Raw genomic sequence first — 20,116 nt, 5'->3', positions numbered from 1 at the left:
GCTTGACTGCAGAAATTGAGAAAAGTGGGAATTTCAAATGATGTCTATATTCTGGTTCACCTATTGAATCAAGTTGGTTTGTCTTTAAATATGAATGGAATCCAATTTCTCTTCTATCTCTAGGTCATAGTGACTGCAGAGGGAAGCTGTCTTGAGTGAAGACTTCTGATGAGGCCCTTTGTAAAGCTAGAAAGGAACCTAACACTCACCCAGAGGAAACATTTCAGGTAAAACTCTCTTAACAAGCCTGCTAATTAATAGAGGGTGAAGTTAGGAAGGGCACTTGTCTCAAGTTATTGTAAAGGGAAAGGAGCTAGAGCAAATACCTAGCTATCTCCGTAAAGCAAGAATAAAAGTATAAATGCTTTATGTAACATCTATTTAAACCAACAGTAAATGTTACATAATGACATCTTGTATCTAAGTCAAGCTTTATTTTACAGCTTGCCTGCAAGTACTGTAAGCATGTTATGTGTTGTAATAATAATAGCCAGAAAATGCCAAGGTTATGCTAGAGCATGATACTGACAAGGTTGCAGGTTTGATCCCCATAATGAACAGCTGCAAATTCCTACATTGCAGGTAGTTGGACTAAATTATTCCCAGAGTCCCTTCCAACTCTGTGATTCTCTGATTATAAATGGCAATGTTTTCGTTTTACCTCTAAGTGAGAATCTGTTTTGTTTTGTGATCGTCAAGAGTTTCCTGTGTTTGTTGGGATCTGAACTAGATTCCCTTGGCAGTCCTTTCCAAGTGCATGATTCTATGGCTGCATTCAGATATGGGGTTTGTTGCATTCATTTTACTGGTTATAATGCTAGCAGTCCCTGTTACATTAATGGAGATGGGGTTCAGACCTGTGTCGGGTCAGGGAGGGACAATATGTTTACTGAGGGGTTAAGCAGAGGAATCTATGTACAGTGCTGTGCAATAGAGAAGCAAAAGTGGGGGGTATTAATAGATTTGGCATGATTTGTAGAGATGCAGGGAGTGCATGCTATGGCGCAAAGAGAGGGTGTGTTTTTTAAGTAATAGAATAGGTTAAAAAGAAAACACTACATCAAAATTATAATAAATGTCTTCTAACAGCATGGTGCTTGTGGGATAGCAGTATAGCAAAGCAGCTTTCTGAGTTGTCCAAGTAGGGCATCCTTCTCCATGATGGGCAACACAGCATCCTTAGTTAAATAGTACTTTCTGCTCTGTACATATCATCAGGTTATCTTTCATCTCCAGACGCAACAAACTCTTTGACTCATCATTCTCGCACACACATAACCTGTCAGACCTGAAATTTCATTTCCTCTTGAAACCCTCCACATTTCTACAGCCTCAGGTCTCATCCTCTCATAAAAGAAAACTAAATTAGGTTTACAGAAATCATGCCCTCCATGCAGCTAATGCACTCCGTCTCTTAGAAACCAGACAGCTGCTGTCTCCAGCAGTAATACTTTAGTTCCATTCATTACTTGTCAGCCAACCTGCTCCTTGCTTCACTGTTTCTCCAGCTTGCCCTTCAAGACAAATATCCAATAGGTTCTTATAAATCTGCAGTACAGTGGTACCTCGGGTTAAGAACTTAATTTGTTCTGGAGGTCCGTTCTTAACCTGAAACTGTTCTTACCTGAGGTAGCACTTTAGCTAATGGGGCCTCCCGCTGCCGCCACGCGATTTCTGTTTTCATCCTGAAGCAAAGTTCTTAACCCAAGGTACTATTCCTGCTTTAGCAGAGTCTGTAACCTGAAGCGTCTAATATAATAATAATAATAATTTATTATTTATACCCCGCCCATCTGTCTGAGTTTCCCCAGCCACTCTGGGCTGCTTCCAATCAAATGTTAAAAACAATACAGCATTAAATCTTAAAAACTTCCCTAAACAGGTCTATAACCTGAAGTGTCTGTAACCCGAGGTACCACTGTAGTGAGCAAATGCAGAAGACTTAGAAAAACTACTGTGCCATGTGCAGTGGATAACTATGTTAACTTTTACAGAATCCTGAGAACCTTAGCTTGCATTTTTAGACAAAGTAAGGTTTACTGCGCTGCCGCCACGCGATTTCTGTTCTCATCCTGAAGCAAAGTTCTTAACCCGAGGTACTATTTCTGGGTTGGCAGAGTCTGTAACCTGAAGCCTCTGTAACCTGAAGCGTCTGTAACCCAAGGTACCACTGTAGTCCTTAACATACCTTAGTGCCTCAGGAAGCAAAACTCTGGTATAATTCCATATGCTCATGCTCCCACTCCCAAACATTCACAGATAAAGATATTAACTGTTCATAATAAGTACCTGTAAATGCATACGGTTTTCAAATAGTTTTCATTGTCAACTTTCCCCCACAGAGCAACAAATCCTGTAACTAGTAACATTGACTCCTATTGACTTAAGTAGTGTTGTGAGTTTGTGGGTGCTAGAGACCCTGAATTCCTGGGTCTAGTAGGTGTTGGAATTTAATCAAGCCTTCTGAACCCCTGGATACTGCAGGGGTTAAAATATCAGGCCAGTCTCCTGATGAGGTAATTGCCTGAAAAATGAGCCATTAAGATAGCTCTGGAGAGGAGCTCTATGCCAGAGGTTAGTAGGTGGGACCTGTCCTCTAGCTCTTAGTTAGTGAGAAAACAAAGGCAGAGTTTGAAGTAAAGTTGGTTGGATATGACCTGGGAGGGGGGAGGGGGAGGTTGCAGGCTGTTAAAGTCAGCAAGGTGGAGAGAGTGTCAGTATACAGTGGTACCTCAGGTTACATACGCTTCAGGTTACATATGCTTCAGGTTACAGACTCCGCTAACCCAGAAATAGTGCTTCAGGTTAAGAACTTTGCTTCAGGATGAGAACAGAAATCGTGCTCCGGCAGTGCAGCAGCAGCAGGAGGCCCCATTAGCTAAAGTGCTGCTTCAGGTTAAGAACAGTTTCAGGTTAAGAACGGACCTCCGGAACGAATCAAGTACTTAACCCAAGGTACCACTGTATAATAGCTGGTGTCTTTTTGAATCCTAAGCTGTGTCTGTGGAAGAAACAAGACCCTAAGCTGTATATATGTTTAGGTCAACCACATATAATAAAGACACCACAGTCTCCGCTGTGTCTCATTCCCAAAAGGCAACATGGGTAAACATGCCTTAAAACCCTGGAATCTCACACTGCTTAGAAATTGGGGTGGAAATTGTGCAACAGTAGTATTTAAACACCTGAAGGTAGGACAGCAACCAATATTTGTTTAGAATAGACTTATATGGTTTTCATAATTACTTTTCCTCTGCCTCTTTTGTCTGTTGACAATATGAAAATAAATTGAGAATTGGCTATTTTCACCAGGGGAGGCCTAAAAACAGTATGTAATACTGGGCTGCAACTCAGACATTTATATTCTCAGATGTTTCCAAAAGCAGGCTTTTAATTTAGAAAGGACAATGGGGCAGATACTATGTAAGAGACACAGTGTGTGTGCATAACAATAAACTATGATGTTAAATATTAAATTATTAAAGGATGAAGACCAAAATATACTTTTTCCAAAATTTATTAATAATGTTACATTCTAGAATCTAGATAAATAGACCTGTTCAAGCCAAAGTTAAGCATTTCTGTTTCCCATATATTCAAATCGGAACTAGTTGTAGCATACATGCATCTCTACCTTTCAAAGCAAGGGCACCTACACACCTACCAACATTACTCCGATGAAAATAGGGACATCCTATTCCATTGTTTTTATTTTATTTTATTTTATTTATACTCCGTCTACCAGGCCCCAGCCACTCTCTCTTGGGCCAAGGAGACAAGTAAATATAGAACCTTTAGAAGACATATGAAGGCAGCCCTGTATAGGGAAGTTTTTTAATGTTTTATTATGTTGTTATATATGTTGGAAGCTGCCTAGGGTGGCTGGGATAACTCAGTCAGATGGGTGGTGTATAAATAAGAAAATTATTATTGTTGTTAGATGAAAATAGGGAAGTCCTATTCCATAATAAGAAATGTTGGAGTGTATTTAGATGCAAAAGTAAAGGCCCATTGAATCTAGGGTTGCATATTCCAAGAGGTTAAAATCTGGACACAAAAAGTTTGCTTTAAATTCTAAAAATCCCCCCAGATGGGCATTTAGGCCCCACAATAAAGAGCAAGTCTGGTATTTTCCGGACGTATGGCAAGCCTAATTGAATCCATGTACAGAATCATTTACAATAAAACAGCTGAAGTTGCTTCATCACCTAAGCAGAGTAATATGAAACCAAACATATCTTGTGGACCAGTAACATAGTTTAACCTTACAGCAATGAACCTGGTCAAGCCTATAGGGCATGAGTGCTTCCTCCTTCCATCCAGTGAGACTGCTAGGAGAAGATTAGAAGCATCAGCTTCCTGCTTTAAATTAACTTCTGATTATCATTACCTCTAAAGTCAGAACTGCAAATAAGTTATAAATCAAAGAGTATTGAAACAGCCCAAATCAGGAACCACAATTTCAGTTTTCTGTTTCTATAACCCTGTGCATGATTTCAACCATATTGCAATCCCTGTACAGTGGTACCTTGCGTTAAGAACTTAATTCGATCTGGAGGTCAGTTCTTAACCTGAAACTGTTCTTAACCTGAAGCACCACTTTAGCTAATGGGGCCTCCTGCTGCTGCTGCGCTGCCATCATGCAATTTCTGTTCTCATCCTGAAGCAAAGTTCTTAACCTGAAGCACTATTTCTGGGTTAGCGGAGTCTGTAACCTGAAGCATCTGTAACCTGAAGCGTATGTAACCTGAGGTACCACTGTATTAGGTGTATTAGGTGTGCTGAAGAACTCAACTCAAGAATAAGCGATGCAAGATTTCCCACTTTTCCCCAGGAAACTTGCCAGTTGCAACAACCTTCCCTCACCACACCTCACTCTGTTCAGATTCCACCTTCCAAATGACTCCAGACTGGAGTGAGCAATTTAGGTTGCTAATGCACAACATTTTATTGCAGATGAAGAGTGGGTAATTTTTTCCCTTCATAGGAAAACCTGTTGCATTTATTTATTTTTTGCTCCTAAAAAGCATTTCAGCTAGTTTCATTGCAAAAAAAACAACAACCAAAAAGTTCGTTGTAGATTGAATTATGCATTACTACACAGTGTGTCCCTTTGAAAACAGATTAAAACTGTCCTTACAATGGAGGGTGTGTATCCACACCTGCCTAGTGACCTGGTGGGTGGGTGTATACCAAGATCACAATCACCACTTCCTTTTTCATTCACCCAGGAGATGTGCAAGGAAGAAAAGGTGTAGAAAGGTTTGCAGATGTGTATTGAGTAACCACATCCACTCTCGTGGGCAGCAGAATCAATCTAGGTTGTTGAGGTCAAGGCATGACTTAGCTCCAGATTAAAAAGTACATTTTCCTATGATAAATGGGTTAGTGCACAGAGGTGTAGAGAAAGCAGAGTGGTGTGGTCCCATCTGTGACTTCATTGTTTCCAGAATGGCATTCACTTGGCGGGTTTGTTTGTTTTTCTTTTGGAAATATAAGCCAATAAGTGGGTTCTCCTCCTGTTTTCTGTTGTGTTCATGGAGCAACACAGGCAGTGCAGATGTTCCTTAACCTACTTCCCTACCATCAATACTATTTCCAAAACCTTTAATTATTGGCAAAAAAGAGAGAGAGAGAACAGAATCAAACACATATAAATAAACAAACAAAATTAAAGCATTGTTTTTAATTGCCCAGGGATGTAATCCCTTTGTTGAAGAAAAAGATGAGGTTTAATAAACAACTCCCCCCCCTCTCTTTACAATAGTAGTTTTTATTAGAACTGAAATAATTGGATATTTGGCCACCTGTATGCATTTCCCAACCACAAATGGGATCAAGATTCAGTTACCCAGCCCTGTAGCCAAATTAGAAGAACAGGAGTGAACAGCTTAAGCAGGTGGCGTACCTTGTTCTTTTCTTTTGTTTAATCATTAAAACTTCTCTACCAGAAAGCAAATCACCTGTTCCGCCCCGCCCCCCTGCTTTTCAGTAAGTGGTTTTTTTTATTTAAAAAAATCTGTACATATCACTTACTTAGTGGGATCAAACAAGGAAGCTTGAAAAAGGTTTAACCTGATTCTCTGTACCCTTCTGCGGCCAAAATGGAATTAAAACTACACATGCTTGGCAAGAAAATTGTCAGGAGGGTGGTATTTGTTTGAAGAGGGAAATTGTGTATCCTGAATTGAACATTGTGGGCATATCTAATGTAATGAATGTTGCAGTCTCATTCATGTTCATGCATTTATTTGCAGGGTTAGTTATATAACACATTTGGGGGCATACCTCAACTGAGGTAGTTAACAATGTTATAAAAATAAAAGTACAAGCAATCTAAAATGATCAGAACTGACAAAGGGGGTTATTGTTTGAAAAGGCTGTTCACATTTAATTTAGAATAAAGCCCACTGATTAGAATAGCCATGGCTTATGAATAAACATACGTGTGATTGGGCTGCATGCTTGCAAGACTTTCCCATTATTAATTTAGGACTCCAATAAGTGGTGCATTAAGGAAAATTTTAGACTCCGACCTTCATGATCTTGGAATCGGGTCTCTTCCATCTTCTGCTTCAAGAACTCCAGAGAGGGATAGAAGGAACAGCCCAGTACCTTTGTAGATACAGTGGTGCCTCGCAAGACGAAATTAATTTGTTCCGCGAGTTTTTTCGTCTAGCGAATTTTTTGTCTTGCGAAGCACGGTGTTGGAAAAGTTTTGGAAAAGCTTCAAAAATCACCAAAGTCTTCAAAAACCTCAAAAAAGGCTACCACACCGAGTTGCTCCTCGAAGTCAAGTCGCAACTGTATTAACGGTGTTAAGAAAAAGGAAACAAACTGGCAAGATGTTTTCGTCTTGCGAAGCAAGGGAAATTCGTCTTGCGAAGCAGCTCAAAAACCGCAAAACCCTTTCGTCTAGCGAGTTTTTCATCTTGCGAGGCATTCGTCTTGTGGGGCACCACTGTAATTGATTTCATTACTGGGCAGCTCTTACCATGGGAATGTTTCCCGTAATGGTCAGCTGAAATCTACACTCCTGTAACTTGAGCCCATTCAATATAGTCCTGTCCTCTGGGCCAGCAGAGATCTCCTCTGTGACAGTCCATGTATTTGAAGAGCACTCTCATTGTGTCTCCCCTTAGTCATCTTCTCAGGCTTAACATGCTGGTAGTGCCTTCAAACTACTGTATGAGTTAGCAAAGGTGTTTGCAAACCAGCAAACATATTGAGAGTTAGGCAAACCTTATGCATAAGATTGTACAAAGTTTTGTGCCAGTACACCTTTTGCAAGGCAGGGTGTAAGAGTTTTTACAGTGCCTTATGCTAGTAGGCATCTTGAGGCACTGTGCAATAGACTCAACAATCTGGCGCTAAGAGAAGTATATGTCTAGATTTCAGGTTTTTTTCTCACACAACAAATGTATGCTAAGTTGGAAAAAGCCTTGTAGAGTAAGAGCCTTGCACTGGTCAAAGGTCCCCCTGAATCCTGTGAGTTTAAATACATTGCCTGAATCATAATGTGACCATTTGTTGTCTCATCCCTATGCACGTTTCTTGAAAAGTAAGTTCCACGTGTTTAGTCTCAGATAAATGTACAAAGAATTGCAGACAAAATTTTTGACCTTGTGTGATCAGGCACCTGGTTCTAGTTTACAACCAAACAAAAATTTTAATGGTCACAATGTGATTTATACATTAATATCACATTTGAATCAATAAATTATTTCAACCAAGCTCCATTACAGAGGAAACTCGTTGATTTATGTCCATTCTAGTCCTCAGAAGTCCCACTATGTTCAACTAAGCTTACTCTCAGGTAAGCGTGTACAGGATTGCAGGCCCCATGTGCTTAATAACTAACAGGGAAAGTTTCAGAAGGCAATTGCATGACGTGGCAGAAAGCAGCCAACCATTTGTTCCAGGGGAAATTCTTTGTGAAGTTAAAGTAAGTGACCTCAGATTAGGTGCTTCTGTGACCTCAGGGAAACGATATTTTGCAACTAATTGTATTTGTTATTTAAGAAACAGAAAACATTTTTGAGATCCTCTCCTTAATGGGACTGTGTAAATACAAAGAGCTATTATTATGGGTTACTTTGATGTTCTGTCTTCATATTATCAAAGCGCTCTTTTAAGAACAACTATAAGAAAATAAACATTAAAAAGGCACCACACCCACACAAAAACCCTCTAGAACATTGTAGGTAAACTATCTTTAAAGTAGGGAAAGATTCATATTAAGTGTTACATGATGATCAGAAAGTAAGCACACACCCAGAATTCAGGGCACCCCAGACTTTTTTGAAATGGTGCGCACAATTGAATTTCCATCAAATAAGTCCTTGGAAGGGGTGGGAGAACCCCTTCAATGCGGTTATTTCCTGAATGTGTGTTCAAGTTGCTTCTAGTTGATGGTGTGCCTGCAGTTGAAATACTGTTTATGCTCTGACTATCTAATCTGAAAAAGGACACTTTAAGCAGAGATATATATTCTGGAGAATAATAATTCACTCAGTAACAGAAGAACCACTATGTTGTGGCCATCCGTGGGGGATGAAATTCCAGTTGGGGAGCCACAACAGAGGAGGCCCTACCCCATGTCACTACACAGCAAGCTGCACCGGCAGGTGAGACACTGGGAAAGGGGCCCCCTGTTGATCTCAGGGCCCAGGTCAGCTGAAACGAGGGTGGAGAGGCACGACTGTGCCAAATATCTAGGCCCCAAGTTACTTAGTGCTTTGTGTGTTAACACTGACTCCTTAAATTGGGTCCAGTAATGTATAGGCAGGCATTGCAGATCCTGCAGAACAGATGTTGCATAACATTATATAGAAGTCCCAGCCGAAACACTGCATTCTTCAGTAGCCCTTTGCAAAACATATTACAGTAGTTGAGACATGAGATCAGTAGAGCATACGAAGCTGTAGCCAGGCTCTCACAGGAACAAGCAATGCATGCAAACCAGCCAGAGCTGTACATAGGCACTCCTTGCTACCGAGGTCAGTTGTGCTCAAGTAACAAAGCTGATCTAAACAGCACCTACAGTACCTGTTCATTCAGGGGGAGTGCAGCTCTCAGTAGAACAGATCAAATATCCAGCTCAGATACAAGAAGCACTGGTCTCTGTCTTGTCAGGATTCAGTTTCCATTTATTAGCCCCAGTTCCAATCCAATGCAGCCTCCAGGCAGTGGTTCAACACCAACACATATGGCTAAGATAGTAAAGAGCAGTAGAGGAAGGTGTCACCAGCATACTGATGACACCAGACTCCCAAATTCTCTGATGACTGCACACAGCAGCTTCATACAGATATTTAAAAGCATTGGGGACAAAGTGGAATCCTGTGGACAGAGCAGAAGCCACCCAGCATTACTCTCTGGAAACAGCCCTGCACCTAGGAGTTGAACCATTTTATCACAGTGGCACCTGAGGCACAAAACTCCCAAAGCACCTCCCCCTGGGATGAAGAATACAGTAACAATAAATCTAGAAATTTCCAATTTGATTCTTTGTCATGACACCCCAAATCAGCTGCCTGCGGTAGTCGGCTCACTCAGTCTAATGGTCAACGCCAGATTTAGGGCGCTGTGGGCAGTTCCCTTCCCCCACAGGTCCTTGAGCAGACAGGGCGCAAAACTATGACAAAATGCACTTGAGAGCATGCACAGAATGGAAAGTAAGAGGAGGGAGGGTGCTGAATTTTGTCCTAACTCAGCACATTATTTTACCCAAGCCCACCCCTGCTAATTGTGCAGAGAGTCCAGTGGCCGTGGAGACAGGGCCTCATCTAACTATTCAAAGCTGAGTTTAGATATCTAGATGCCTCCATGCGTTTTCACAGGGACTTAGCATGGCGAAGGTCACTGCAATGGAAGAACAGTTTGTAGCATTCAGTAGGTGAGATTGCTCAGACAGATGTGATTATTTCAGCAATGTAGGAAGTGTATAATCATATATTAATATCACTGCTTACATATGAGAAATACACACATTCATCAAACACCGAATACAATCCAGGACAGCGATATAGGAAACAACTGAAAGACATTTGCTTCAGGTGCGCTCCGCAGCAGGCGTTTCAAGGTGGGAAGATAAAAGCAGGGAGCTTCTGATCTCAGCTTGTTAAAACTTCAGGGTCGGGCACATTGCCAAGGTGGGTGGGGGACTTGCTGAAGCATACAAAAGCATGGGCAGCTCCAACAAGGTACAGGAATCACCTGCTGAAGACACTGGTTCAGGCTTTGATTACTTCTCATTTGGATTAGTGTAATGCTTTGTTTTCCAGGGGGCTTTTCTTCCAGCTTCACTTCTTGTTAAGAATTCTGCTGCCTATACTAGGTGGCAAGATGCAAAAAATAAAATATAAAATAAAATAAAATAATTGGGTGGGTGGGTGTAGCAGGGCTTGTACACCTTTAATGGTTGTGCAAAGAATGGGATTTCAGTAGGTGTAATTTCTGTGACAATCCACTCTTCTACAGAACTCTTAAAGGTAGAATAGTCCTGTATGCACGACCACCTTTATCTTTGTGCTTTAGCTTTGTGATCATGTGAGTTGATGCTTTTCATCCCATCGGCTCCTTATTTCTTTCCAGATCCAGTATCGGTGCTCAGATTAAATGCTCAGTTAGTCCAGCCTCTCCTTGTTGTCACTTCTTGTGGCAAGATATACAAGGGACATATAGGCCCCAATCCAGAATCTAGTTTGTGGCCCCCGAGACGCAGTTTCTTGCCAAAATCTCCCCCACTCCTGCGCTACTGTTTGTTGTGAATTATGGAATTTGCATGCAATGTTGCAGGTGAGCAGAAGGCTGCTGTTCTCTCCACAATCTTGAGATGCTTCCTTTATCCACAGTCTCTGTTGTCTCATCAGCTTTTACTTTGTCTCTCAAATCTTCAACTATTCCTGCCTGATTCTTTTAGTCCTCTTCCGTCCTATATGGCAGCTTCACAGGGCTAAACCTTTCTTTATTTCTGTCTCTTTATACTATCCACTTTGCAACTGCATTTTCCTTCCTGGGTGCTTGTAGGTAGTTCTAGGAATCATTAACTGCTCTTCAAATTCTCAAGTCCCCTTCATACATGAACCAAGTAGAAATGAATGTAGAAAGCAGAAGTCTCACGGTCATGTAGCTCCTTACTCTCATCCGCAACATCCATTCGCACATTGAGTGCATTGGCTTCTCTTTCGATGGAAATGGGGTTTAATTTTGCTCAAAGTGCTGTTATATTCCCAAGGGAAGCCAAAGGTATAAGCTACAGTTTGAAATGGGATACAAAGGAAGTGAAGTACCATTGTGTGCACTGCATTATGTTTGCATAGCTATTATGCTGGGTGTCCCTATTAAACATAAAACTGCCTTCAAAAAGAAGCCACAGCTGGGAGATAACCCACATCAATGCGCTAATCTGGTTTGCATAACAAGCGCAATTTATATAGGCAGATAAAATAGGGGAGTTGAAGCCAAAAAAATTGGAGTTTCTCATAGAAGCAAAGCTCAGCAGTGTTTTATTTTGCAAACCCTTACTTGAATCTTTTTTGTCCCCAACTATACCCATAAAATGTATATCAAAATTAAGAAGATAGTTTAAGTAACCTCAAGCTAGTATTTTCTCAAATGAGCAACTCTTTATATAAACAGCCCAGGCTCATGAAGAATCAGATGTATTTAAACACATTGCTTTCAATAGCCTTAGTCATGCCTAATGCTGCTCAGGCTTAGATTGAAGTAGGTAAATTTTAATTGAGCTCAGTGGGACTTGTGAACATGAGTAGGATAAAATTCCTTCATCTCACAAAGGTCCCACAGTCTCTATGCTGTGTGCTCAGATGTATCATCTGAATGCCAGGCAAAGGGATTGTACTGAAGACTGCATCGGGCCACTACATTATTGCCATTAAATAACGTGTTTAGGTTGGAATCTTCAACACACTACTTCCCAAAATGAAAAATTAAAAGATGCTGCATGGATGCAGGTGGAAGACTTTGCCTGCAGCATGTGCCTTTGAAAAACAATATTTCACTGCTTCTGCCTCTGTGCCCATTCAACTGAGCTCTCTTTATGATGGTGATTAATGCAGGAGTTCTTATAGATGCAGCATTCTGCCTTTCCTCATTCAGGTCATTTTCCAGGGTTGAGTTTTCCTCCTCTGTTCTGGCCTTATGTCTCCCAAGGCTGCACAGGTGAATTTGATCTGGGGCATTGTAAGCGGCAGCAGGGCTGGGAAGGGGGAAGGAGGATGTGGTTTGAAAAGGGAACACTTAATAGCTTTTCTCCCTCTAAGGAGCTGCCTGTCACTTCCCTGCAAATGGTGTTTTCTTCATTCTGCAGCAAGCGGTTTCCTGTTTCCTCTCCTCTGTTGTGTCTTCCTGAGACCCTAGCCACAGATGATCACTGGGAGGAGAGCTGCATCTTCTTGTGGCAGATAAAAGCTGGCAGAGGGAGGGGGGAAATTAATCCTTCCTCATCAGTTCAGGCCACCCCTCCACAAGGCAGTGTCACAGCAATCACATTTCCTTTGCTTTGAAACCACCCTGATGTCTTTGCAGCAAAGCCCCTCAGGCCAATTTACTGAAGCTTAAGATGGCACTGGAGAAACATACAAATAATGAAGCAATAGCTGACCTTGCCTGAATAAAGAATGCAACTGATAATGATCTATGGGGGATTGTGTGCCTTAACCTTTAAGAAGTGCTGATTCACCATGCCAAGAGAATGTATACTGCTGAAAAGGCCTCACAGCCAAATGATTAGCTTTAAAAAAAAGTGCAGGGGGAAGGGAAGAGTGACCAAATCCATCTGGGAGAGGAAACTAAATAGAAATGACAAGCAGCCCTATCGGAATGCTTTCTCCTGGAGTTGGCATTTGTTAAGACCACCTTCTGTCAATGATGGAGCATTCCTGTAATCAGAAAGCTCCATCTTCAACAGCCCCATCATGCAATAACAACGTATTATCCCATTAAAATTAATCCACAACCCTAAAGGCAAAAGTATTGCTATCAAGGAGAATTAGTTTTCCCTAGGTTTTGTCTCTTGAACGATGAGCTGGAAGGGAATGCAATGAAGTAAAGAACTCAAAAGTATTCACAAGACCATCCTCAAGTCCCAGCCATCCTCCCCTCAACAATGAGATCATGGGAGGCTTCAGCAAGACCTGTATGAAGGCATTTCAGCTCTTGCTTGAATTTCCAAAGTAGTTCAATTTGAGATGCAGATGAATGCACCTCAAGCTTGCTTGGGGTAGCTGCATATTTTATTGTTAGCCACCTTAAAATATCAGTGAAACATGTGTTCTTAGAATTATAAACAGAACACACACTAGATGTCTATTCACTGGAGAAAGCATACTTTATAAACAAAGTTCTGAATGAAGATTACTGTGGGTAGATTACCTTTTAATTTTGAGGGTTGTCAAGCATAATGGTGCAATACTTGCACACACAACGCGTTCTGAGCCCAGTTAGTTTAGCAGAGATAGAAAATTTATCTAGATGGCAATTTGCTGCAACCCTTTTACTTGTACTGCTATTGAACCCACCCCTGAAATTGCCAGGAGAGAGGAAGAGTAATATTTCATGCTAGGTATTCTCTAGACTTACTGTAGAAACCCAGCAGTATAAATCTGCAACCCACAGAATGGGCTCAAGTGATGGGGAAACAGTTACCAGAGTTATAGCCTAGCACACCTACAATTAGAGATCTGAAACTCTTCCCCAGCGTTTGATTAAAACTGAAGAGTGTCAGATGTTTCAAACCTTTTCTAACTTGCAAGTATAATCCCTCCCTATAATTCTTAGCTTGGTGCTTCTGCACTCACGGAGACAGTATGTGATCAGATATTACTGTACAAAAAGATTCACAAAGGATGGCCATAATTATTCCAACTAACAGAATCCCCACCCAACAGATAATTAAAAGAAATTTATTTCACTTGTCAAAACAATAGGCTCAATAAAATAAAACCAGTGTGTACAACACATGTCACAATAGACAAGATCATGCAGCACTTCAGGAAAAATTAAAATCTCCCATCATGTACAGTTAAGTGCCACACCCAAGAATTTACAGACACAGTAATTTACTGTAATTAGTCACTTTTAAAAATAGTTCCCTAAAGAAACATGCTTCATCCTCCAGTTTTGAGGGGGCAAGATGCTGGAGTACTTTAGTGTAAACTCTAAAACATGTCAGTCCTTGGAGGTGATTTTTCCGGAACAAGAGTATCCCACACCTCAGTCTCTTTTAAGTCCATCAGGTTTAGTAATAAAAACGCAACAGTTAATGCCTCTGGCAAGTATGTAGTCTGGGTGAGTTGCTGATTGTGTGGTCTCTTTGTATCCGACAAGTCAATCCATCCCCACAGCTGCATCTCTGGAAGATCTCCAAACCATGAGCACCTTTCTTGCGGTGTTTTGTGCACACTTGGCCTTCCTTAAGAACCGGTTTGCAAATCTTGGACCAGAAATGACGGGCACAGCACAGTCCTTCCATACAATCTGAGGAGCGGAGGCATGAGTCACCTTCTTCACCTGAGGAAATAAAGGAAAGGGTAATTGAGAACAGAGCGATACTTGTTTATCCCTAGTCCTGTTTTCTCCTTGAGCAACTGCCGTGAAAGCGATAAGACACTGAACCAACGGTTTTCAAAGTGCTTCCCTGAAAATTTCACCATAACTCGCACATGCTTTGCACATACCACAGGTGCATGTGTGTTTATGCAGGAGCATAGGAAGGCCAGAGGCCAGTGCCACACAAGCTGAGTATGTGCCATAGAACCCTCTAACACAATTTGACAATATTAAGAGTTCCTTAGCAGATCCATTGTGTAAAAGTCTTCCCCGTAAACAGGAATTTACAAGCCATTGAACCGAACAAGCCATGTGTTGACAAAGGATGTTGCCCAGTTCTGAGAGCATGTCTTTGGGTTGCTGCTAACAGTTGTTGACATGTGTGTTATTGAGAATGTCACCATTTGAGGTTTCGAAAGGAAGCTTTGACAGCGGAAGGCATCAATTTTAAGAGAATCCTGGAAGGGACTAAATGCCTATATAGCGACTGGCATAAAGCTATCAGATTTTTAAAACACCACTGCAGTGGTCAAAACAGCAGTCTCTACAACACATGAGTTGCAGCATGCAGTGGGACAATCACTCCCAACGCATCCATTATCAGTCAAGATCTACAATGTTCCAAGACTTTGAAAAACCTTAAACGTGCCATGTTTGCCCTCTTTGCCACCCCACCCCAGCCTGTATAGTGCTAACACCCTTACCTTTTGCATAGTGAAACTGGGATGAAATTGTGGTCCTTTTGGGGTGAAGGTCCAAAGTGCCATGGTCTGAATTCTCTATGATAGTCTCCTCAATCTCCCCAGGATGGAACTTATCATATTCCACTGGTACACAGATCCCTGATAAAAACAAACAAAAACCAAAACTCAGTGAAAACAAGCTGATAGCTATGGAAAACCATTTCAATCATCTGCTTTGTTGTTCCTGGGTAGACTGCCTCAGATGCTGTAGAAAATCTTGGTGCTCAGTTTTTAAAACACATTTACACACTGAAATACTAATACGAAGTTGTATGCCTCTTATCCCTGAAGCCTATAACCTGTTCAGGACCTCAGTGCTAGTGCCCAGTAACCCAGCTGTTTTGGGTAATTTACCTAGTTCTTTCTCCTACTGTTGGAGTCCTCCTTCAGGTGTTACTGAAAACCTGAAACACCACCAGAAACGAAAAGAAGCCTAAGCACTGGAATGGGCTTGCTCCTCTGTATTCTTCAAACGCTTAGCCTGGAGACAGCACAATCTATTCTGGAGCCAACTTCAGGGAGGGATCATAACTCAGAACACATGTCAGGCATGCAGAAGGTCTCTGGTTCAATCTCCCACATCTCCATTTAAGAAGATTAGGTAGCTGGTGACGGAAAAGCCCTCTTCTTGTCCAACACTGGGCAGCCACTACCACTCAGGGTAGACAATGCCAGTCTAGATGAAGCAATAGTGACTCTAGCTAATGCAATGTCATTTATTGCTGTTTTATCATCCGTTCTGAAATCCTGGCAGTCAGCCTGTGTAAGTAACAGTGCCTCACTATACCATCAACTTTTGAGAGAGCATCCCAAGGGCTCTCTGGCAAGATTAAACCCAAACATTCACCTTAAGTAAGCACATCTTGCATTTAATTTAGAAGTCAATCTCTCTAGATTCAACAGTGCTTACTCCTAGGTAAGTGCTCTAGCAATTGCACATTGACAGCCAAACTTCTCTCTCCCCCACACTCCATTGACAGGTAGGATGCTGGCCAAAAAGCCAGTAAGACTTTCCATTACTTCCAGCTCCAACACACCCACAGTTTTGGGAGTGTGTTCTTTAAACACCCACATCATTTTATTTCGCTATTTTATTTCTACCTCCAGCACTAGAGCACCTTGCCCCCCCACCCCTTTATGCCGGTCTTGTCGACAGGTCCAGCCTCAGGCAAACAACTAAAGCCAAGCAACACTCACCGTTACTGCAATAAGTGCCCGGACAGCACATGGAGTCGCGATGGCAGCGCTTGCGGCGCCTGCGGCAGGCAAGGCAGATCTGTGCCGCCGGGTAGCCCGGCAGGGCAGGGGTGGCGCAATACTCTCCCGCTCTGCAGTCGTCGTCCCCGATGCACGGATAGCCCTGCAGGCGAGGAAAAGCCAAGTGAGGAAGCGCCAGCGGAAAGGAGAAGGCTCCCAGGAGCCCCGTGGGTAGACGGTGACCCCCACCCCGCCTCTCCCTCTCGCGCGCACCCCAAACACATACCTGGTGCGGATCGATGGGGTGGTGCGTGTTGCTTCCGTCGTACACCGACGGCGCCGGGGTGACTGGAAATCCGGCCGCCGCCGAGCTCTTAATGATGGCGTTGGAGATAGAAGCGGAGTTCTCCGCGGCGTCGGCGCAGCCAAAGAAAGAGAGAGAGAGCACCATCACTGTAACTAGACGGCAGGATCCGTCCGCGCATAACGTTAGCATATTTGCGGCGGCGAGAATATTTTATAGCAGCTGGAAAGGTCACGGGTTCGGATCCAACTCGGTCTTGGTTTTTTATTTTTATTTTCCAAAGCCCCCAAGTAGAGTGTGTGTGCAAATTCCCAGGAAATAAGGGTCCTTCGAGCCTTGCGGGGGAGTTTAGGAATCTCCGCTCGCTTCCTTTGAGCTGACTTTATACTCCCCGGGGTCCTAATTCCCGCCCCTCGGGGGGAGGGGGAGGGCGCGCAGCCCCGCCGAGGATGGGATTACAAAAGGATCATCCGGCGGAGGTGGGGGGGGGGGGGAGATGCGACGCACCCCCGCAAAGCCATTCGCTCATTGGGCGGATGTCCTAATTGGGGATCGGCCGGCAGGGGAATTCTCACTTGCTGCAACGCCATGAATCTTGATTTGATTTGGATGCAGACGATTATTCATAGAAAGCGGGGGGGGGGGGAGCGGGTGTTCCGCTGGCTTCGCAGCAGCTATCCCTTCAGAGCACCCAAAGGGGGAATTTATTGGTGTGAATTCTCTTCAGACAGTTCCGTGTTTTAGCTGTCCATGTAAGGTGCGCTGTCTAGGGAATAGGGCACAACCCCCACCTGTGCATATTTTAGCTCTGTGGCAATTACTTCCGAGTAAAAACGCATAATAAAACACTCCCTTTCCAGTGAACGCGTCTGGCTGAAATCTCAAGCACGGTAACTTTGAAGCACTGTCAAAATAAAAAAATTCCTTCCAGTAACACCTTAAAGACCAACTAAGTTAGTTCTTGGTATGAGCTTTCGTGTGCATGCACACTTCTTCAGATACACACATGCATGCACACGAAAGCTCATACCAAGAACTAACTTAGTTGGTCTTTAAGGTGCTACTGGAAGGAATTTTTTATTTTGACTATGGCAGACCAACACGGCTACCTATCTGTAATTTGAAGCACTGAACATAGTGCTTTCTTTCGAGTAAAATGAAGAGAAGATGGGGAACGAAGGGTAGCTCTGACTTTATAACAATGTCACCCCTCTTTCTCTTGCAGCCCCTATCATATTCAGTAGCGAATTGGATTATTAGTGAGAAGGGAGTGTTACCTTTGCAATCAATGTTAAACTGCAACCCTAAGTAAGCTTTCCTGGAAGCAGGTACCACAGACCACCGTAGAGCTTGCTTCTGAGTAGACATGTACAAGATTTTTACCATTAACAAATTAGCTGTAGAGGCACAGGGCAACATTCCTTTGCTATGGAACATTAATAATAACTGAAGCTGACGATCAGGGCAAGCCCAAGACAGTTGTGCTTTTCTGTTTGTTTGTTTACATTTCTATCCCACCTTTCTTCCAAGGAGCTCAAGATGGTGCATGTAGTTCTCTCAATTTAATCTTCACAACAACCCTTGGGGTAGGTTATGCTGAGAGTGAGTGACTGGCCCGAGGTCACCAAGCAAGCATCATGGCAGAGCGGGGATTTGAACCCTGGTCTCACAGGCCTTACCGTCCAGCACACTACACCACACTGGTGTCCCTGCCTCCCATCGCATGTACAGAAGCTAACTGAACTGGCAGCTGAATCTTACTTTAGTGCTCCTCATGGCATCGCATTCTCCACCACACCTGGGGGCAGAATAGTGGGTGTGGCACACACAGCACTGTCCTCCAGAGAGGATAAAGGCCAATGCTTCCTCCAACATCTGCTACCTGAAGCAGTTGCCTCACTCAGCTTAAGGATAGAGCCAGCCCTGGAGACAACTATCAAAGATGCTTCAGTGTAGTTGATTCCTCAAGTTATGTTAAAGCAAGCCATTTTCCTCTGAGATGGCACTGATGTTGCACTGAAGTATCTTACGACTAGTGTCTGTGGATTCTGGGCTGTTTCAAAGCTACTTGATGAAAGGACCCCTCTCCCACCTTCCAGTTGTCTGTTTTAAAGATATATATTTTTCATTACATAACTTCGTAATAGGAGGTTGCAAACTGTCCACAGCTGGATTTCTCTTGATGTTTCACATCCAGCCATTCCCACTCTTACCTTTGGTGCGGGCAAACTTATATAATGAGGCTTCATTTTTTAATTTTGGGGATATCAAAAGAGATGGACCAATGGGAACAGAGCTTTCAAGTTGCTCTTTGATGGCCTATTAAGAGGCAAGGCAATAGACTGGAGTTTGTTAATTGCAGATTAGAGAGGGGATGAGTTGTACTGTGGAATTTGAAAATAAATAATTAAATGCGAGATTAGCCTAGTCTGCTTTCCACCACCCCTCCCCCTATCGTGCATTTTTTTTTACTGCTAAGATTTTTGAATTTGGTATCATTGGAGATGCTAGTTAAACAGCCAAGGGAGATCAAAGAACCACTACAGGCTATGAACAAAAATCATTCTCACCCTTTTAGTCCTCTCAAACCATATGTAGTTTGATCAGCTCATGTTGATAAGGAATCCTCTGAACTGCAGCTTCTTTGGAGGTGCAGAGAGCTAATTGTTTCTAGCCATGGGCCTAGATCTTCTAGGGAGCTTAGGTTGGTCAAGGAGTTCAAAGAGGAACAATTTTAATGGGTGCTAGCCATGCCATCCACAAACCATTTCTGTGTCTCTTTTGTTCTTAAATTGGCATTGTTCCTTCAAAACAATGGTTGTGCCATATGTACTAGAGAGCGAATAGATAGATGGGAATTCCTTGTGACAACATCAGTTTCTGTCATCTAAAATAAACTCTGCTAATTATCCTGTTTTTACATCTCAGGAAAAATCATAGCTTTGGAAATAAATAAATTTATATTACAATCCTCTGCATGTTTGCTCAGAAGTAAATTCCACTGTGTCCAAAAGACTCACTCCCGGGTTCTATGTTTAGGATTGCAGTGTGCTAGAAGCTCTATTGAGCCAATATTTTTGTAAAAGACAGATATATTTATACCATTGTAACAAATATGTAGCATACATACAGCACAACAGATTTAGATAAACTGTTGTTGCAACCTAAAGCCTATTGAACCTTTCCACCAAAAGCTATAACTTAGGGTGGCCAGGTGGAAAAGAAGAAAAGGCTCCTGCACCTTTAATAATGCCTTGGCATAATTTCAGCAGGTGTTCCTTGTCGTTAAATTGCAGAT

At 42.5% G+C, this 20,116-nt stretch overlaps 1 protein-coding gene and 2 long non-coding RNA genes across 4 annotated transcripts in view; 2 read left to right on the top strand and 1 right to left on the bottom strand.

Moving 5' to 3' along the window:
* The window catches only part of LOC309532209, a 738,788-nt gene that overhangs the window by 12,016 nt on the left and 706,656 nt on the right, over window positions 1–20,116 (top strand). The window lies entirely within an intron of this gene.
* The window catches only part of LOC309532194, a 47,434-nt gene that overhangs the window by 790 nt on the left and 26,528 nt on the right, over window positions 1–20,116 (top strand). For both annotated transcript variants that reach the window (XR_014219636.1, XR_014219637.1), the window contains exon 2: window positions 124–227. This is a non-coding gene — a long non-coding RNA (uncharacterized lncRNA). The remainder of the gene's footprint in view (window positions 1–123; window positions 228–20,116) is intronic.
* On the bottom strand, window positions 13,946–17,211 carry DKK1 (dickkopf WNT signaling pathway inhibitor 1). The gene is made up of 4 exons (XM_082222227.1): window positions 16,801–17,211; window positions 16,515–16,677; window positions 15,279–15,416; window positions 13,946–14,535 (listed from the first exon to the last, which is right to left on the bottom strand). Exons 1-4 carry the CDS (start codon window positions 17,008–17,010, stop codon window positions 14,285–14,287), a joined length of 762 nt encoding a protein of 253 aa, XP_082078353.1. The 5' UTR covers window positions 17,011–17,211; the 3' UTR covers window positions 13,946–14,284.

This window comes from Podarcis vaucheri (assembly GCF_965113315.1).
Source record: "Podarcis vaucheri genome assembly, chromosome: 5".
Classification (NCBI taxonomy): Eukaryota; Metazoa; Chordata; class Lepidosauria; order Squamata; family Lacertidae; genus Podarcis; species Podarcis vaucheri.
Note: the sequence above shows the minus strand (reverse complement) of the source record. Positions and strands in the feature narration are given on the sequence as shown.

Coding starts and splice junctions, on each gene's coding strand:
- DKK1 (XM_082222227.1), bottom strand. CDS start 17,010: ATGCTAACGTTATGCGCGGACGGATCCTGCCGTCTAGTTACAGTGATG. Junction 15,417..16,514: donor GGGCACTTATTGCAGTAACG/GTGAGTGTTGCT, acceptor TGTTTTTATCAG/GGATCTGTGTACCAGTGGAA. Junction 14,536..15,278: donor CCAGTTTCACTATGCAAAAG/GTAAGGGTGTTA, acceptor TTATTTCCTCAG/GTGAAGAAGGTGACTCATGC.